Source organism: Pseudochaenichthys georgianus, chromosome 9, assembly GCF_902827115.2.
Source record: "Pseudochaenichthys georgianus chromosome 9, fPseGeo1.2, whole genome shotgun sequence".
NCBI lineage: Eukaryota > Metazoa > Chordata > Actinopteri > Perciformes > Channichthyidae > Pseudochaenichthys > Pseudochaenichthys georgianus.
The window spans coordinates 3388195-3404025 of NC_047511.1; the positions used below are offsets into that span (position 1 = coordinate 3388195).

At 43.9% G+C, this 15831-nt stretch overlaps 1 protein-coding gene across 2 annotated transcripts in view; it reads left to right on the plus strand.

Moving 5' to 3' along the window:
- Positions 1 to 8739, plus strand: part of ogdha (oxoglutarate dehydrogenase a) — a 75397-nt gene extending 66658 nt beyond the window's left edge. For both annotated transcript variants that reach the window (XM_034090982.2, XM_034090980.2), the window contains exons 18-23: positions 467 to 538; positions 1635 to 1760; positions 1985 to 2057; positions 2138 to 2301; positions 2739 to 2893; positions 6707 to 8739. In XM_034090982.2, the coding sequence (XP_033946873.1) occupies positions 467 to 538; positions 1635 to 1760; positions 1985 to 2057; positions 2138 to 2301; positions 2739 to 2893; positions 6707 to 6827 (711 nt within the window). In that variant the 3' untranslated portion in view covers positions 6828 to 8739. The remainder of the gene's footprint in view (positions 1 to 466; positions 539 to 1634; positions 1761 to 1984; positions 2058 to 2137; positions 2302 to 2738; positions 2894 to 6706) is intronic.
- Positions 8740 to 15831: the final 7092 nt, after the last annotated feature.

Below are 15831 nucleotides of genomic sequence, written 5' to 3' on the forward strand. Positions count from 1 at the left end.
GGTGATCCCGCTGAATCACATTAATAAACAGCACTCTGGAGAAAGGTATAAGTTGGAGAAGTAGTTATTTAATTTAATCTGGCTTCGTGTGATTAAAAACTACCCGACGCAGTCCTCTATTGATGTTGTTGTGAGCGGTGTTGCGGAGAAATTCAGCGACGTAAAACGCTGTGTGGGTCATAAGAAGGCACGTAAACAGTTACGTCATGACGCAAACGATGACGCAATGACGCAATAATTCACCTTTGAACCTGCATCTGTAACAACGGGTGGACCAAAGAAAAGAAAAGTCAACAATGAGTGCCGAGTGTTTAATGAGGAGTGGACGGCTAAATATCTTTTCACCGATCTGCTGCTGGCCCGGCCCGTCCGTTACATTTTAAAACTCATAGTGGCCCCCGAGCCAAAGAGTTTGCCCACCCCTGAGAGTGTGTATAAGTGTGTGATGGCTTGTTTGTGTCCGCAGGGTCCGGAACATTCTTCAGCTCGTCCAGAGAGATTCCTCCAGATGTGCAACGACGACCCCGACGTCATGCCGGTAAAACTGCTGTTTTGGCTTCTGAGCACTTTGAGATCACAACAGTCCTCTTTTTAATACATACGCTTCTTTGAACATTAAGAAAATAGATATAGTCAGTTCAAAAAGACAAATTGTAAGCGCTGGTGCATTAGTGATCAGCCTTGAAACATATCGCTCCTCCGTCCACTGTGCGATGAGTGTGGTACTGTAGTTTATTATAACTGCTTATGTCACCTGTGTGCCACGACTATTCTGAAGGCGCTGTCGTACCTGTATCCCACAGAGGGACGAGATCACGTCTCACTGTTCAGATTTCTGAAGGGATTAACATTGTGTATGTTTATTTAATATGGAAGGTTATTTAGTTGTAGGTAGGTAGATTTGGTTTGCAGGTAAAAGACAAGGGATCCTTTATGACACAAATTCCAAAACAACATGGAAGCAAGCAAATCTCCAATACAGAACCCTCTGCTCCATCATATCAAAACACATTTCAAAACCAAGTCATCCAGAAAGTTAATAAATAAATGAGTTGAAAAATCTAAAAGCTACTTTTGATCATTTCTGGCTGATTTTGGAACACAACATTACCTGTTTCTGGTACAATATAGTTCAACATGTGTTTTCCCAGCTCATTTCAATATCTCATTTATTTAGACATCGCATCTCATTATGATCTCACTGAGAGAGCTTCTGCTCTTTAGCACAAGTTACCAAACGGGACATTAAAGAAAAAGACAGAATTGACACGATAAAACATGAACGTTGTGGTCTTGTCAATGTCAAAATAAGACAGTTTCCTAAGACAAAAGAATCGCTGCTGCGCGTCATACGTTGTTGCACATGTGAGATTTGTTCTGCATAATTCTAGCAGGTAATTTCTCCAAGACGAAGTCAGACACCATTTTCAAAAATCACATCGCAGCTGCACGGCCACCCGCCATTTTTAGACTCACTCTCGTGGCCTGAGGCAGGTACCAAGAGTTAGGATGGATAACTGATGGACAGCCTGAAGAGGCATCTCTAGCAGCTATACTTTAGGGCTTAATTATTTCGGTTGCAAGTATTCCTCTTGTATATGATTGTTAAAGCAATTCCTCTCCCCCTCTCTCAGAGCCTCACAGAGGACTTTGCGGTGCATCAGCTCTACGACTGTAACTGGATCGTGGTGAACTGTTCGTCTCCTGGAAACTACTTCCATGTCCTCAGACGACAGATCCTTCTGCCATTCAGAAAGCCTGTGAGACTCACACACACACTCATGGCTGTCTGAATATATACGAGCACTCGCTCTTCCTCCTCCTATTTCTCCTCTTCATCCTCTCCTATCTCCTAATCCTATTCATCTTCTTCTTCTATCCTATTCTATTCACTTTTGAAGAACTGTCTCTGTCTACTCTTGATACTTCAGTTAGGTTGTGTAATGACGATTTGAGCTGATAAACGTCCTGTTTGTCCCTCCAGCTGATTGTCTTCACTCCCAAGTCTCTGCTGCGTCTCCCAGAAGCCAGATCCAGCTTTGACATGATGCTTCCTGGTACCATTCTAATCATAATTGATCATAATGAAAATAGTCTTTCAAAGGGCTCCGTGTGACCTTCAGTGTCTCTCCTGCAGGCACTCAGTTCCAGAGGCTGATCCCAGAGGGAGGCTTGGCGTCGCAGAGCCCGGAGGAGGTGAAGCGCCTGATCTTCTGCACGGGGAAGATTTACTACGAGCTGCTGAAAGAGAGGAAGAACAGAGGCATGGAGTCTACTGTGGCCATCGCCCGCATGGAGCAGGTACACACACACACCTTTGAACCTAATTCACCTTTGAACCTGCATCTGTAACAATGAGTGGACAAAAGAAAAGCCGAGAGTTTAATGAGGAGTGGACGGCTAAATATGTGTTCACCGACCTGCTGCTGGCCCGGCGGTCAGTTTAAGGACGAGTTGCTCAGTGACCTCCCCCTCTGATTTTGAGGGCGTTAATAATCTTTTTTGCAAATAGATTTTCTGACCTGACTTTGTCAGCATTGACCCTTCAGGGGTCAGGGCTGATTTCAGGCCATTTCTAACCCATGAAACAACCATCCATTCATCTGAGTAAGAAGAGGCAATTTAACACCAGTGTTGATGTGTCTCAGTTGAGTCGTAGCATTTAGTTAATTCTTCCAACAACATGTTTAATTGTTCAGTACATTACTTTAAAATGTGTTTCCCTTTCTTCCCTCCAGCTGTCCCCGTTCCCCTTCGACCAGGTGAAGGCCGAGTCGGAGCTCTATGCCAATGCTGACCTGGTGTGGTGTCAGGAGGAGCACAAGAACCAGGGTTACTACGACTACGTGAAGCCCCGCATCAGGACCACCATCCAGAGAGCCAAGCCTGTGTGGTGAGCGTCCCTGTCCTCCTTCTGAGCAGGGGCTTGAGTTAAAGGTCTTAAAGCAACCTTTCAAAAGTCTTCACAATGCTAAGATTTGGGGGGGCACATTTTATTAACCTTTTTTTAATTAGTTAGTAATACCGATTTGGTTCTGTAGTTTACCGGAAGCTTAACGTCACTGAGAAGAGCACAGAGCTGCCACAACATGTTCTGTTAGATGGTGAGGCTCCTGCAGAGAAGCAGGTGCTTTGGCATGCTGGAAAGGAAATGGGAAAATGCATTAATAATTGGCTATTAGTACTACTAAAATGATACTTAGATACCCCAGTATCTAACGGTACGGACACACATATATATCTTTATTACCAAGGTTTGAATTCAAATTTAAGGGTTGAAAAAGTGAGTTGCTCTCTCTCCACTCATTTTATCAACATGAAACACAATTAGTATAACTGTAGGAAAATATATAGAAATCAAATTGATAAATAATACTTGTTAGGCCGACACATCTGCTACGTGCACATCACCATTCAAACAAGTTGAGTAAAAGAAAATGGCTTCAACGCTACAAAAGTCACTACTACAGTAATTAGGATAGCCTTCATACTTCGCCTTTTGGTTTAACGCATGTTTGCACTCGCAAGTTACAGCATAAGACTCACAACTCTTAATAAGCATCGTAACATACGATCTGTTGTTTGTGTGAACGCTGGAATGGTGAGTAACTTTAGAGGTCACCTATTATTAGGGATGCTCCGATCGCCAATGTTGGGGCCGGAATCAGTATCGGCCGATACCGATCGAGTGGGCGGGGCCTATGGGGATCTTCCATTTAAAGTGATGTTTAAACTCAGTTAATGGAGCTCATTCACTGGCGCTTCCACAAACAACAACCAACATAAGTATTACATTGAAATGAAGTACCTTATTCAAGTTTACATTAACTTTGGAGAATAACACGGGAGATGAGAGGAAGCGCTCTCTCTTCCTCTCTCTCTCTCTTGACAGCCGGTCAGTATCTCCTGCAGCTCACTGATCCAGTAATGAGTGACCCGACAGTGGAGAATAAACATATGTATAACTAGTTTAGCTTGTTCCATGTAGATCAAATAGTGTGTTAGGTCTAACTCTTAGTGTGTGTTGCTCCGCTCACCGGTCCGTCACAGCGAGTGGAGCTGGAGGATTTCTGCTTCACACACGTCGCATTCCGCTATTTTACTCTCCTTTTCGGACACCTTAAAATTAGGGCTGCAACAAACGACTAATTTGATAATCGATTAATGAAACGATTAATCGACTATTCGGACTATTACTGTACGCCTTGCACAATTTCTCAAGCGCTCTTATTTAGCCATCAACTTTAGATTTAGCTTGAGGTTGTTTTAGGCATGTGGAAACTAACAATGAAGACAATAAAGATTAATACTTGATTCAAAAATACATATATTATTAAATTAACTAAACAAATTGTGAACAGAATTAACATTGCTTTTTATTTAAATTAAATAAATAATATTTCTCATCAAAAGAAACAACATGTTTTAACAAATCGTATTAAATAATGTGATGACAGAACTGTAAACAGAATAGCTGAAACTTTAACAAAATAAATAACTCAGTTAATCTTTAGCCCATGTTTGTATAATGTAGTTAGCTCCGTGTGTTGCTGCTAGCATACAGAACACCTGACGGGGAAACGTTCCTCTGGACGGGGCTACAGAGCTGCTAGAAAGACAGTGGAACCCGGTGCATTCCTCCGTCTGGATGTGGAGCACTTTTGATACATGTTTAGACAAACTGCTCGTGTTACCGCCCTGACATGCTAAACTCTTATTGCACTTTTGGTAACGAGCATTGTCCACATCGAGACGGGTAAAGTTTAACCACACCTTGGAGCGCTTCTCTCCGCCATCTCCGCAGTGTGTTGCTGCATGTAGCAGCCGCGTGTGTGTAAACTGCCCCGCCCACTCGCACACAGACGGGGGGGAGAGAGAGATCTCGTCTAGATTGGAAAGATCGAAAAAACACCATAGACGCATTTTTTTTGTGTCTTTTTGCATATTAGAAACGAGTTGGCGACACTAACGGCTTTGGAAAAAGCTTGCCGGCGGGCGTGTCTGAAGCTCGACCAACAACCAATCACATGTATCTCCCGCCCCTGACACACAAGCAGCGGTTTGATTGGCTAGAGCTTGTACTGGCATATGATTTGATTGGCTGACGCTTCCACCGAAAGCTTCAGAAGCTTCAAAAGTTGAACATTGCTCAACTTTTGCAGCCTGAAAGCCAGGAAACCTCCGCTCTGCTTCCCACAATGCAGTTCGGCGAAAAGTGACGTCACCCCATTCAAAGTGAATGGGCAGACGCTTCCAACGCCGCTGTGTGGACGGGCCGTAAGACTGCAATATAACGTTTATGCAGAAATAATACATATGACTAGTGCTGCGTACCTGGACTCACATTCAGGTTCAGGTCCGGACTCAAGTCCAGAGGTTCAGGTTCAGGTCCGGACTTATAAGTCCGGACCTGAACCCATGGCTTGTGTCAAGTTGTATGAGTAACTAAAGTGAACTTATTGTGAGCTAATTATCAATTGAAAATTAACTCCTAATCAACTCAAATTCAAACTCGTCAGGTTTATTGTGCTCCCTTCCAACTTGTGTCTACATTTCTCTACAAAGTACAAATGTAAAAATAACACTTTTTGCCACTTAGTCTACAAATGACTTATGACAGCAACTACAGTGAACTACAACAAAGTTCAAACATTTATTTCATTTACCAAACTAAAGTAACCAAACAGTCCCTGAGCTGACTGAGCCTAAATCCCTAAAGCTTTGCTGAAAGGTAGAGTGTAGAGTAGACCATACGCATTACACTGTTACACACCTACTATACAGTATACACTGTAGTGACTGTACAGTCAGAGTGTACTGTACTGTCTGTACACCATGTCTTTTCTACAACTCTACATGTGTACATTATACAGTACATACTACATACATAGTGATGTACATACATACTGTTAGAAATTAAAATCAATGTTGATATGGCGTAATTTTGAATTAAATACACTATTTAATTTAAATCAGTTGTATTCTGAAAAAACCGGAAGTTCACACTATTTACTTAATACTTTTATTCTGAAAATTATTCACTTCCGGTTAGCATTAGCATGTGGCGAAATGCTCCGTTTTAAAACCGTGAGTCGAAGGTGAAATGACATGTGATGTTGCACACTGGGATTAGCACCCATTTATTGACGCTGCATAACGTTTATCAGGGAATGTTTAAATAACCACAGACACCAGAATATACGTAAGTGCTAGTTTTTTTGCGAGTCCAAGTACTGGTTCCTGACGTTCCGGTTTTAACCGGACTTGAACCGAAACTTTTTACAAGTCCAGTACCGGTTCGGCGTACCGGTACGCAGCACTACATATGACATATATTTTTTAAATGTCTCCAGTACCGATAAAAAGACCGATAACGTTGGAGCTTAACGGCGCGTAAAACACACGTGATGACGTCACCAACGAATCGACGACTGAATTAGTTGGCAACTAATTTGGTCATCGATTTTAATCGATTAAGTCGATTAGTTGTTGCACCCTTACTTAAAATACTGCCAGACTGGTGAAGCCATTTTGGCGAGCTTGTTTTGCCGCGCACTGAGAAAAGTGTCATGTATTTTACGTCATGTGATCGGCTCTCCTGGTCGGCCTTCATAGAGAGCACCGATCGATCGGCAGAGAGTGAATATCTCAGCTCAAGTGTCAGCTCAGGTCATTTGACCTTTGACCCCCCCCTCTCTCTTTTCAGGTATGCTGGCAGAGGCCCCGCTGCCGCCCCAGCTACAGGAAACAAGAAGGCTCACCTGATGGAGCTGAAGCGCTTACTGGACAACGCCTTCGGCCTGGACGCGTTCAAAGACCAGCAGTAGACCTGTGACCTCTGACCTGCAACACCTGGAATAAACCTTCACCTGTCTGACCTTTGACCCCCAACCCTCCTGGATTCAGTGTTGACACTTTCACTGCACACACTCACACACACATTGTAATACTGCATATGCTAATAATACATTTGCGTACTTCTACAATTACAGCACACTGCAGATTCTCCAAACATGGTCAAATACTTAGTACCCAAGTACTGCATATTACAAAGTACACAGTGTACTACATAAAGATCATCACTAATTTTGCAGTTTAAAAACTGCAGAAATGTATTGGGGGATTTGAAACTTATTGGGGACTTTGTATGGGAAAAATATATATATTACTTAATATTCCGGAATATTCCAGATTTTCTTGCGAATATATACATTTATTATCTCAGAGTATATTCAAGTTTTTCTCCGTAACTTTATATCTTCGAGGAATATAACATTTTTCTTTGTAAATGTACCACTTTGATATCAGAGAATCTCCACGTTTTCTCTGAAGAAATTCATTGTTACTCCGACATCTTATTCCAGTAACCTGAGACCGACCTGCAGTGTGTACATTATGGTATCTGTATTTGGTATTATTGTAGCAGACGCATTGTGTTATTAATCTATTCGTAGTATATAAGTGTACTACTGAAGTACACAATGTACTACTGCAGTAAAGACATGAACTGTCGGTGCAGTAAGTACTGTGCACTGTTCAGTACTACAGCAGCACTCAGCTCCACTACAGCAACACAACATGTAGCTTTAACACAGACTACTACTGATACAAAGTATTTGATACTCAAGCATCTAAACTCGAGTAATACATGATATACAGAGTCTAAAGACGGACAGAGATGTCATTGAGAGAAAATGCAACCGATGACAAAGCTCCTGTTGCTTTAAATTCACTGTCAATTAAATACATTAGAAACGCTGATCGAGCAATGCAAGAACTACAAAATGGTGCTCTTAAATCAGCAACATTTTGAACAAGGTCTGGTGCTGTGTAACAACAGAGGTTTGGGCCTTTTCCTCTGTTCTGCAGTCAAGACATGAAGACATTTTAGCCAACATGAAACAAACTGTTGGGAAAATAAAAAGTTGACTGGTGGAGTGAAGCCTAAACCTGAGTTTAAAGGTCAAACACACACACACACACACACACACACACACACAGAGACACCTTCCTCCGTCCGTCCACACACACTCCAGCTGTATTATGTAACTGCAGGTCAGCAGTCATTACGTCATCATCACCATCATCTCTACTTCCCCTGAAGCGTTGCAGGAAACATTTTACTTTTAGTTTAACATAAATGCTCATTAGCATATGTAGCGCTCCCTGTTGAAAGCCAATGGGAATGCAGCTAGCTGGTACAGTGAGAGTGGAATCTCTACAGCAGGTGGAGGGTTTTCTTGCCTTTCAGCAGGTATGTTAAAGAAGAAGTCTGTAACTAGTCACCATGGCAGCGCTTAACTCGCACATTGAGATTTTAATGTCTTACTTTGACAAAGGATTTTTGGGGAATAAAATGGCGGAGGTCTGTGCCCTCAGGTGTCCCTACATGAGCTCAACCAAATGCACTGCTGAATATGATTTAATCCCTCGGCTTCTTTTCTTTAGCTCTCTCTTATCTATCGCGAGCGTTTATCTCGTGCCAAAACAGAGCGTCTCATGTTTTTATTATTTACTACTTCGTGTTTCAGCTGAATGAACTCTTGTCAGCAGGAAATAAAATCGCCTGGTTTTTAAAAAATAAAATAACAACAGAAGATGAAATCAGCTGCTGCAAATGGTGTTCTGGGCTTCTGTGAGACAAAGAAAATAATTTATTTATTTTCATAATAGGGGATTGAAATTCTCTTTATTCTTTTTTGCTTCATTCAATAAAGAATACAGTATACATGTACTGAAGAGCTGTTTGTTTTCGTTTCTTTTGTAACAGCTGCAGCCTTTATTTTAATATGAAATTAAATATAATTGTCAATCTGTAAAATTATGCTCAGACCATATTTTTAAATATATATATTTATATTTTCTTTTTTAAATGGTGAATACTACAAAACACATCAAGACCAACGCAGTTTTCTTTCTCTGCCATCCAGAGATATGAGAAGACAAAACTGGTCTAAGGACATTGATCAACATGTTGTCCCATCTGCTTCCACGCAGCTTAATCTGGCCTTAAAACTGAGGGAGGAAGTCTTTGTACTGCAAGCAAGTGTAGCTATGACTGCTACTCTACATTATGCAGAAGGAGAAGTACTCAGATCTTGTACTTAATTAGAAGTACCAGAGTGTAGGAATACTCTGTTACAGTAAAAGTCCTGCATGCAAAATGTTACTCAAGTAAAAGTACAAAAGTATTAGCACCTAAATAAACTTAAAGTACCAACAGTAAAAGTAGTCATTGTGCAGATTGGTCCATTTCAGAATAATATATATGTTTTATAATGACTGATCATTAAATTATTCTCAAAGTTGGTGAAGGTGCAGCTAGTTTGAATGACTGTATACTGCAGGGGAGCTGGTGGATTTACTCCAGGTGGAACTAAAGTCTTATTTAAGACTTGATTATATTTCACATCATTCATCCAGATCTGAAAAGTACCTAAAGGTACAAAATAAATGTTGTGGAGTTGTTAGGAAAAATATCACTCGTCAGCGGCTTGGTCTTCAACATCAGGATACATGTATTTATTATCCTTGCAAGAATGAAAGTATCATCACACACAGGGACAAATGGTTCCCCGAATAGTGTCCTTGACATGCTTATATACAAGAGAGTGTTACAGTCACAATATGCAGAATACCGGTTCAAAGCAGTATTCTGACATTAGTTAAGATTAGCTAAGGCCTGCTTAAGCAATACACATGACAGTCATATGTCTATCTCCATAGAGGCTGAATCATCATGTTAATCGTTGTCACATAGCTATCATATGCCTAAAACAGTCCTGATGCTCTTCTAGGTAATCAATGATCATACATCCTGTTACGTACACAGCTACGTAGGGTCTTTGTTATCATGTGCTACTCTGATATTGGAAGAGCACATTCAGTATTTTCCCAACATAACCCTCCTGTTTATACTCAGTATAAAACTTAATTGAAGATACTAAATGTTCAAATGTAAGATAAAAGCCAAAAATAAAGTTCAATCAATTAGCTCAGCATAAATGTAACAATTTAAATGTTTCAATTTCGGATTGTTGGCTTTTTCAAGTAAATCCTTATGCCGTTATAGCCCAATGTTTTCTGCTTCGTCAGTCAAGACAATAAGCTCACAGCCAGGGGAGGAGTCAGCCGATCCCCCTTTTCCTCCGTCATCTTCGTTGTGTGCGTCCTGTTGAGGCAAGGGTTGGTACTGCACTAGGTTGTTTTACATATGTATTTTTGATCCACACATTTGTTTTCCGTTTAAACCGCTGAACCTGCATACACACACCGCTTTCTGTGCATGGATCGCTTTGCATTAGTGTGTGGGTTTTTTTGAGACTCCCCTGACGGTCAGCCGATTCGTAGCGCTGTTATAGGCGCATTCACACTGCGGTACTTTTCCCACAAAGGTTCATGCGAACTTAGTTCATGATCGCGTTCACACCAAAAAGAGCCGGTACTAAAATGAGTTCATGCAAACCTTTTTACCCCCTCGAAAGTCCCTGCTAGAGAGCAGGGACTTTCGAGCCGCTCTTTTGTGAGAAAAGAGCTATATTTCTGATTGGCTGGGCGGATTGCAAACCACGCCCCGTAAAACTCCCAACAAGTTTTTTGAAGCCGCCATTTTATTATCCTCGCATTAGCATTATTAGCATTAGCATTAGCCCAGCGCAGAAACGCAGAGAGACTAACTTATGGCAACACAAAATAAAACATGGGAGCGGTGGGGATGAGGAGGTGTCGGCGTTCTGGCGATTTACTCGGAAGGCTTCAGTAGAAGCTGCTGGGACTCCCAGCAGCTTCTACTGAAGCCTTCCCCAACTCCGGGGACTTCCGGCCGGGGACTTTGGGCGGCAGTATACGCCGTGAAGTGGTTTGCGGCCTGCCAGTAAACCCAAAGCAGAAGAAGAAGAAGTGATGTCAGCGGCTTCATTTGCCTAATCCTCCCTCAGGGACTTTTTCCGGTGTGAACGCGATCTGTACTTAGTTCATGCGAACTAAAGAGTTCGCATGAACCTTTTGTGGGAAAAGTACCGCAGTGTGAATGCGCCTATTTACGCATTTTGCGCTGTCCGGAGCTGACAGGTCCATGGAGCCATGGTGACAACGTTATCAAACACCTGTGTATGTGACAGTAGCATAGGCAGAAATGTACTTTAGGGTGGGCCTGTAAAAAATAGGGTGGGCCACATTTTTCTTCTGCGCATCAGAAGCTAACAACAATCCCCATTGTACCGGTGACAGCAGTCCAGACCAACGCTTAATGTCACGAAGGCTGAAGACTTCGCTGCCAGTTGCGTACAGCTTGCTGCAACCGTGGTTAGTGACTGGAGTGACGGAGAAGCTGCGGTTGAAACGGCGGCTTGCAAAATCCACCGATTTTTGAGGGGCTTCTCCACCTCTGGGACAATAGTTTTAAAAAAATGTGGCCTTTGGACAATTTTTGAGTGGTTTTGGGGGTTATTGATGCTGAGTCCATTTCTGACAGTTTCAGTTTTAACCAGAAATTGGCCATATTTTAAAGCGCGGGCTGATTTTGACTAACATGAGTTTTGTTGCGACCGTTGGATATAGAGAACACAAGATGAAAATGATAACCTCTACTGTGGAGAATTCTTTTTCGAATAAATAAGCAATGTACAATCCAGAGTCCACTCAATCTTCCAAATCGACCCAAAATAAATCCAAACCAGCCCACAGAGAGTACAACAAAAGCCACTTTATTGGGCAGGGCTGATGCATTAGTTAACTAGACAGACTTAGATTTTCAATAGGTAGGATTTGGAGACCTACTAACTAAAGTAATACTATTTGAACACATAATCATCATGCAGGTTTTGTCTTTCAATTGTGAGTTATTGTGCAATGATAATCGTGCACACAGGAGTAGGCCTGTAACTTTTTGTAAACACTGTTTTGTCCTGTTCTTTATTAAACGTACCTGTGTGGCACAGTTTGAGCTTCTTATCAGTCAGTGAGGATTGGCGGATTTCTCTCTGAGTCAGGATTTCAACGTTTTCATAAATCCAAAAGTACAGTCTCGTGCTCAAATGTCTGAATCCTTCCTGATTTGTCTTAGTTTCACTTTTGTTGCATAAATGCACTGCGTATCAACTCTAAATGCTAGTATCGTCCTCTGACATCTACAAGATGCCACTATTGGACCAGAAAAAAATTAAGTTAAGTGATATCATTATCCAACTAACATTAGTATTTGAAATGTTTAATTTCATAATCATTTACATGCAAGAAGCAAAATCAACCACTTGTGCATCATGGCACTATATTGCACCTTTTCTGGGGAGTTACTTAATCTTCCACAAAATCTCTGTTGTGATTGGTCAACGCTTGATGTCTTGCCCCTTAGCAGAGCAAAGCGGGAGCGTTACAAAGTGATGTCATTATGTTACGAAAGTATACAAATGGAGGCGATTCAGGCAGGGGGGATGGGTGGACCAATTATGTTTTGTTTTTCGTTTTTTTCCTGTAGTGCAATGACCACCAACTGGCGGCCCGCGGGCCACATCCGGCCCGCCAGACATTTTCATCCGGCCCGCACGACGGGGTTGACTGTGGCCCCGTCTCAGGTCGGTTAACCTGCGTCTAGTCCCTCCCACCAGGGAAGCACGGAGAGACGCAAGGAAACCACGAGAAGCAGGGAAATGAGTTTTAAGAGCAATGGGACGTCCTTTCCTCCGGAGCGTCACGTGAAGCGACGTCCGTTTGTGATGACGCCGCACAGCTGTTCGTCTGACACCAGCTCTGTCCCCGTTATTTCCACAAACACCCCCGCCTACACATTTACTGACACAAACATTTGTATCATCTGTTGTAGACCCCAATAAATAAAATAAGAACTCATTCTCAAAAAAGATAAACGCCATTCTTAAAATGTATAAACGAACACTAGTTTGATTAATATTGATTAGAGTGCACAATAGAAATAAAATAATTGAGAGAAGAAAAAGAGACATGTTATCTATCAAAACCCAGTTAGATTAACATTCATTGGATTGCACACTTTGTTTGAATGTGTGGATATGTAGCACATTAACATTTTAAATAGCACTTAATGACTGACTGAATGGAAATGACAATAAATGAAAATGTAAAATTAAAAAAGCGATCATGAAAATCCATCCATCTTCTCCCGCTTATCCGTGGTCGGGTCTCGGGGGTAGCAGTTCCAGCAGAGAGCCCCAAACTTTCTTTTCCCTGGCGACATCAACCAGCTCTGACTGGGGGTCCCAAGGCGCTCCCAGGCCAGCGAAGAGATATAGTCCCTCCACCTGGTCCTAGGTCTACCCCTTGGTCTCTTCCCAGCTGGACGTGCCTGGAACACCTCCCTAGGGAGGCGCCCAGGTGGCATCCTAACTAGGTGCCCGAACCACTTCAACTGTTTCCTTTCGACGCGAAGGAGGAGCGGCTCAACTCCGAGTCCCTCCCTGATGACCGAACTTCTCACCTTATCCCTAAGGGAGACACCAGCCACCCTGCGGAGAAAACCCATCTCGGCCGCTTGTATCCGCAATCTCGTTCTTTCGGTCATGACCCATCCTTCGTGACCGTAGGTGAGGGTAGGAATGAAAATGGCCCGGTAGACAGAGAGCTTTGCCTTCTGGCTCAGCTCCCTTTTTGTCACGACGGTGCGGTAAAGCGACTGCAGTACCGCTCCCGCTGCTCCGATTCTCCAGCCTATCTCACGCTCCATTAGGCGCATTCACACTGCGGTACTTTTCCCACAAAGGTTCATGCAAACTTAGTTCATGAGAACTCTTTAGTTCGCATGAACTAAGTACAGATCGCGTTCACACCGGAAAAAGTCCCTGGGGGTGGATTAGGCAAATGAAGCCGCTGACGTCACTTCTTCTTCTTCTGCTTTGGGTTTACTGGCAGGCCGCAAACCGCTTCACGGCGTATACTGCCGCCCAAAGTCCCCGGCCGGAAGTCCCCTGAGTTGGGGACTGGCTTCAGTAGAAGCTGCTGGGAGTCCCAGCAGCTTCTACTGAAGCCTTCCGAGTAAATCGCCAGAACGCCGACATCTCCTCATCTCCACCGCTCCCATGTTTTTTATTTTATCCCATAAGTTAGTCTCTCTGCGTTTCTGCGCTGGGCTAATGCTAATGCTAATAATGCTAATGCGAGGATAATAAAATGGCGGCTTCACAAAACTTGTTGGGAGTTTTACGGGGCGTGGTTTGCAATCCGCCCAGCCAATCAGAAATATAGCTCTTTTCTCACAAAAGAGCCGCTCGAAAGTCCCTGCTCTCGAGCAGGGACTTTCGAGGGGGTAAAAAGGTTCGCATGAACTAATTTTAGTACCAGCTCTTTTTGGTGTGAACGCGATAAAAGAGTTCTCATGAACTAAGTTCGCATGAACCTTTGTGGGAAAAGTACCGCAGTGTGAATGCGCCTATTGTTCCCTCACTCGAGAACAAGACCCCGAGATACTTGAACTCCTTCACTTGGGGTAAGGACTCATTCCCTACTTGGAGTGGACAGTCCATCGGTTTCCTGCTGAGAACCATGGCCTCAGATTTGGAGGTGCTGATCCTCATCCCAGCCGCTTCACACTCGGTTGCGAACCGATCCAGTGAGTGCTGAAGGTCGCAGACCGATGAAGCCATCAGAACCACATCATCTGCAAAAAGCAGTGGTGAAATCCGATCCATGTATATTACAAACAGGATTGGTGACAAAGCGCAGCCCTGGCGGAGGCCAACCCTCACCGGAAATGGGTCCGACTTACTGCCGAGGACCCGGACACAGCTCTCGCTTTGGGAGTACAGAGATTGGATGGCCCTGAGTAGAGACCCCCTCACCCCATACTCCCGCAGCACCTCCCACAGTAACTCCCTGGGAACTCGGTCATACGCCTTCTCCAAGTCTACAAAACACATGTAGACCGGATAAGCGTACTCCCAGGGCCCCTCCAGGATCCTTGCGAGAGTAAAAAGCTGATCCGTCGTTCCACGACCAGGACGGAATCCGCATTGTTCCTCCTCAATCTGAGGTTCGACAATCGGCCTGACCCTCCTTTCGAGTACCTTGGAGTAAACTTTCCCGGGGAGGCTGAGTAGTGTGATGCCTCTGTAATTGACACACACCCTCTGATCTGATTCCCCTTTTTAAAAAGGGGAACCACCACCCCGGTCTGCCACTCCTTCGGTACTGTTTCCGACTTCCACGCAACGTTGATGAGACGTGTCAACCATGACAGTCCCTCAACACCGAGAGCCTTCAGCATTTCCGGGCGGATCTCATCCACCCCCGGGGCTTTGCCACTGTGGAGTTGTTTGACGACCTCAGTGACCTCCCCCCGGGAGATTGGTGTTGATCCCCCGTCATACTCCAGCTCTGCCTCTAACATAGAGGGCGGAGTTGTCGGGTTCAGGAGTTCCTCAAAGTGTTCCTTCCAACGCCCTAACACTTGAGGTCAATAACGTCCCATCCTTACTGTACACAGCTTGGATGGTTCCCTGCTTGCAACCAAAGTTGTTCTGGAAAACTGTCCGACACCTCAGGAGGGGGTCCTGAGGTGGTTGGTCCAGAACAACTTTGGTGCCGCCCGAAAGTCCTTCTCCATGTCTTCTGCGAACTTCTCCCACACCCGCTGCTTTGCCTCGGCCACGGATGAGGCTGCTGCCCTTCGGGCCTGTCGGTACCTTGCAACTGCCTCGGGAGTCCCCCGGGATAACAAATCCCTGAAGGCCTCCACCAGGAGGTTCGAGGGTTACCGCCCCTTGAGGCACCTAGGACCTTGAGACCACAGCTCCCTGCTGCGGCTTCGGCAATAGAGGCTTTGAACACACACAAAGCCGTGGCAGCACATCACTCTCACCCTCA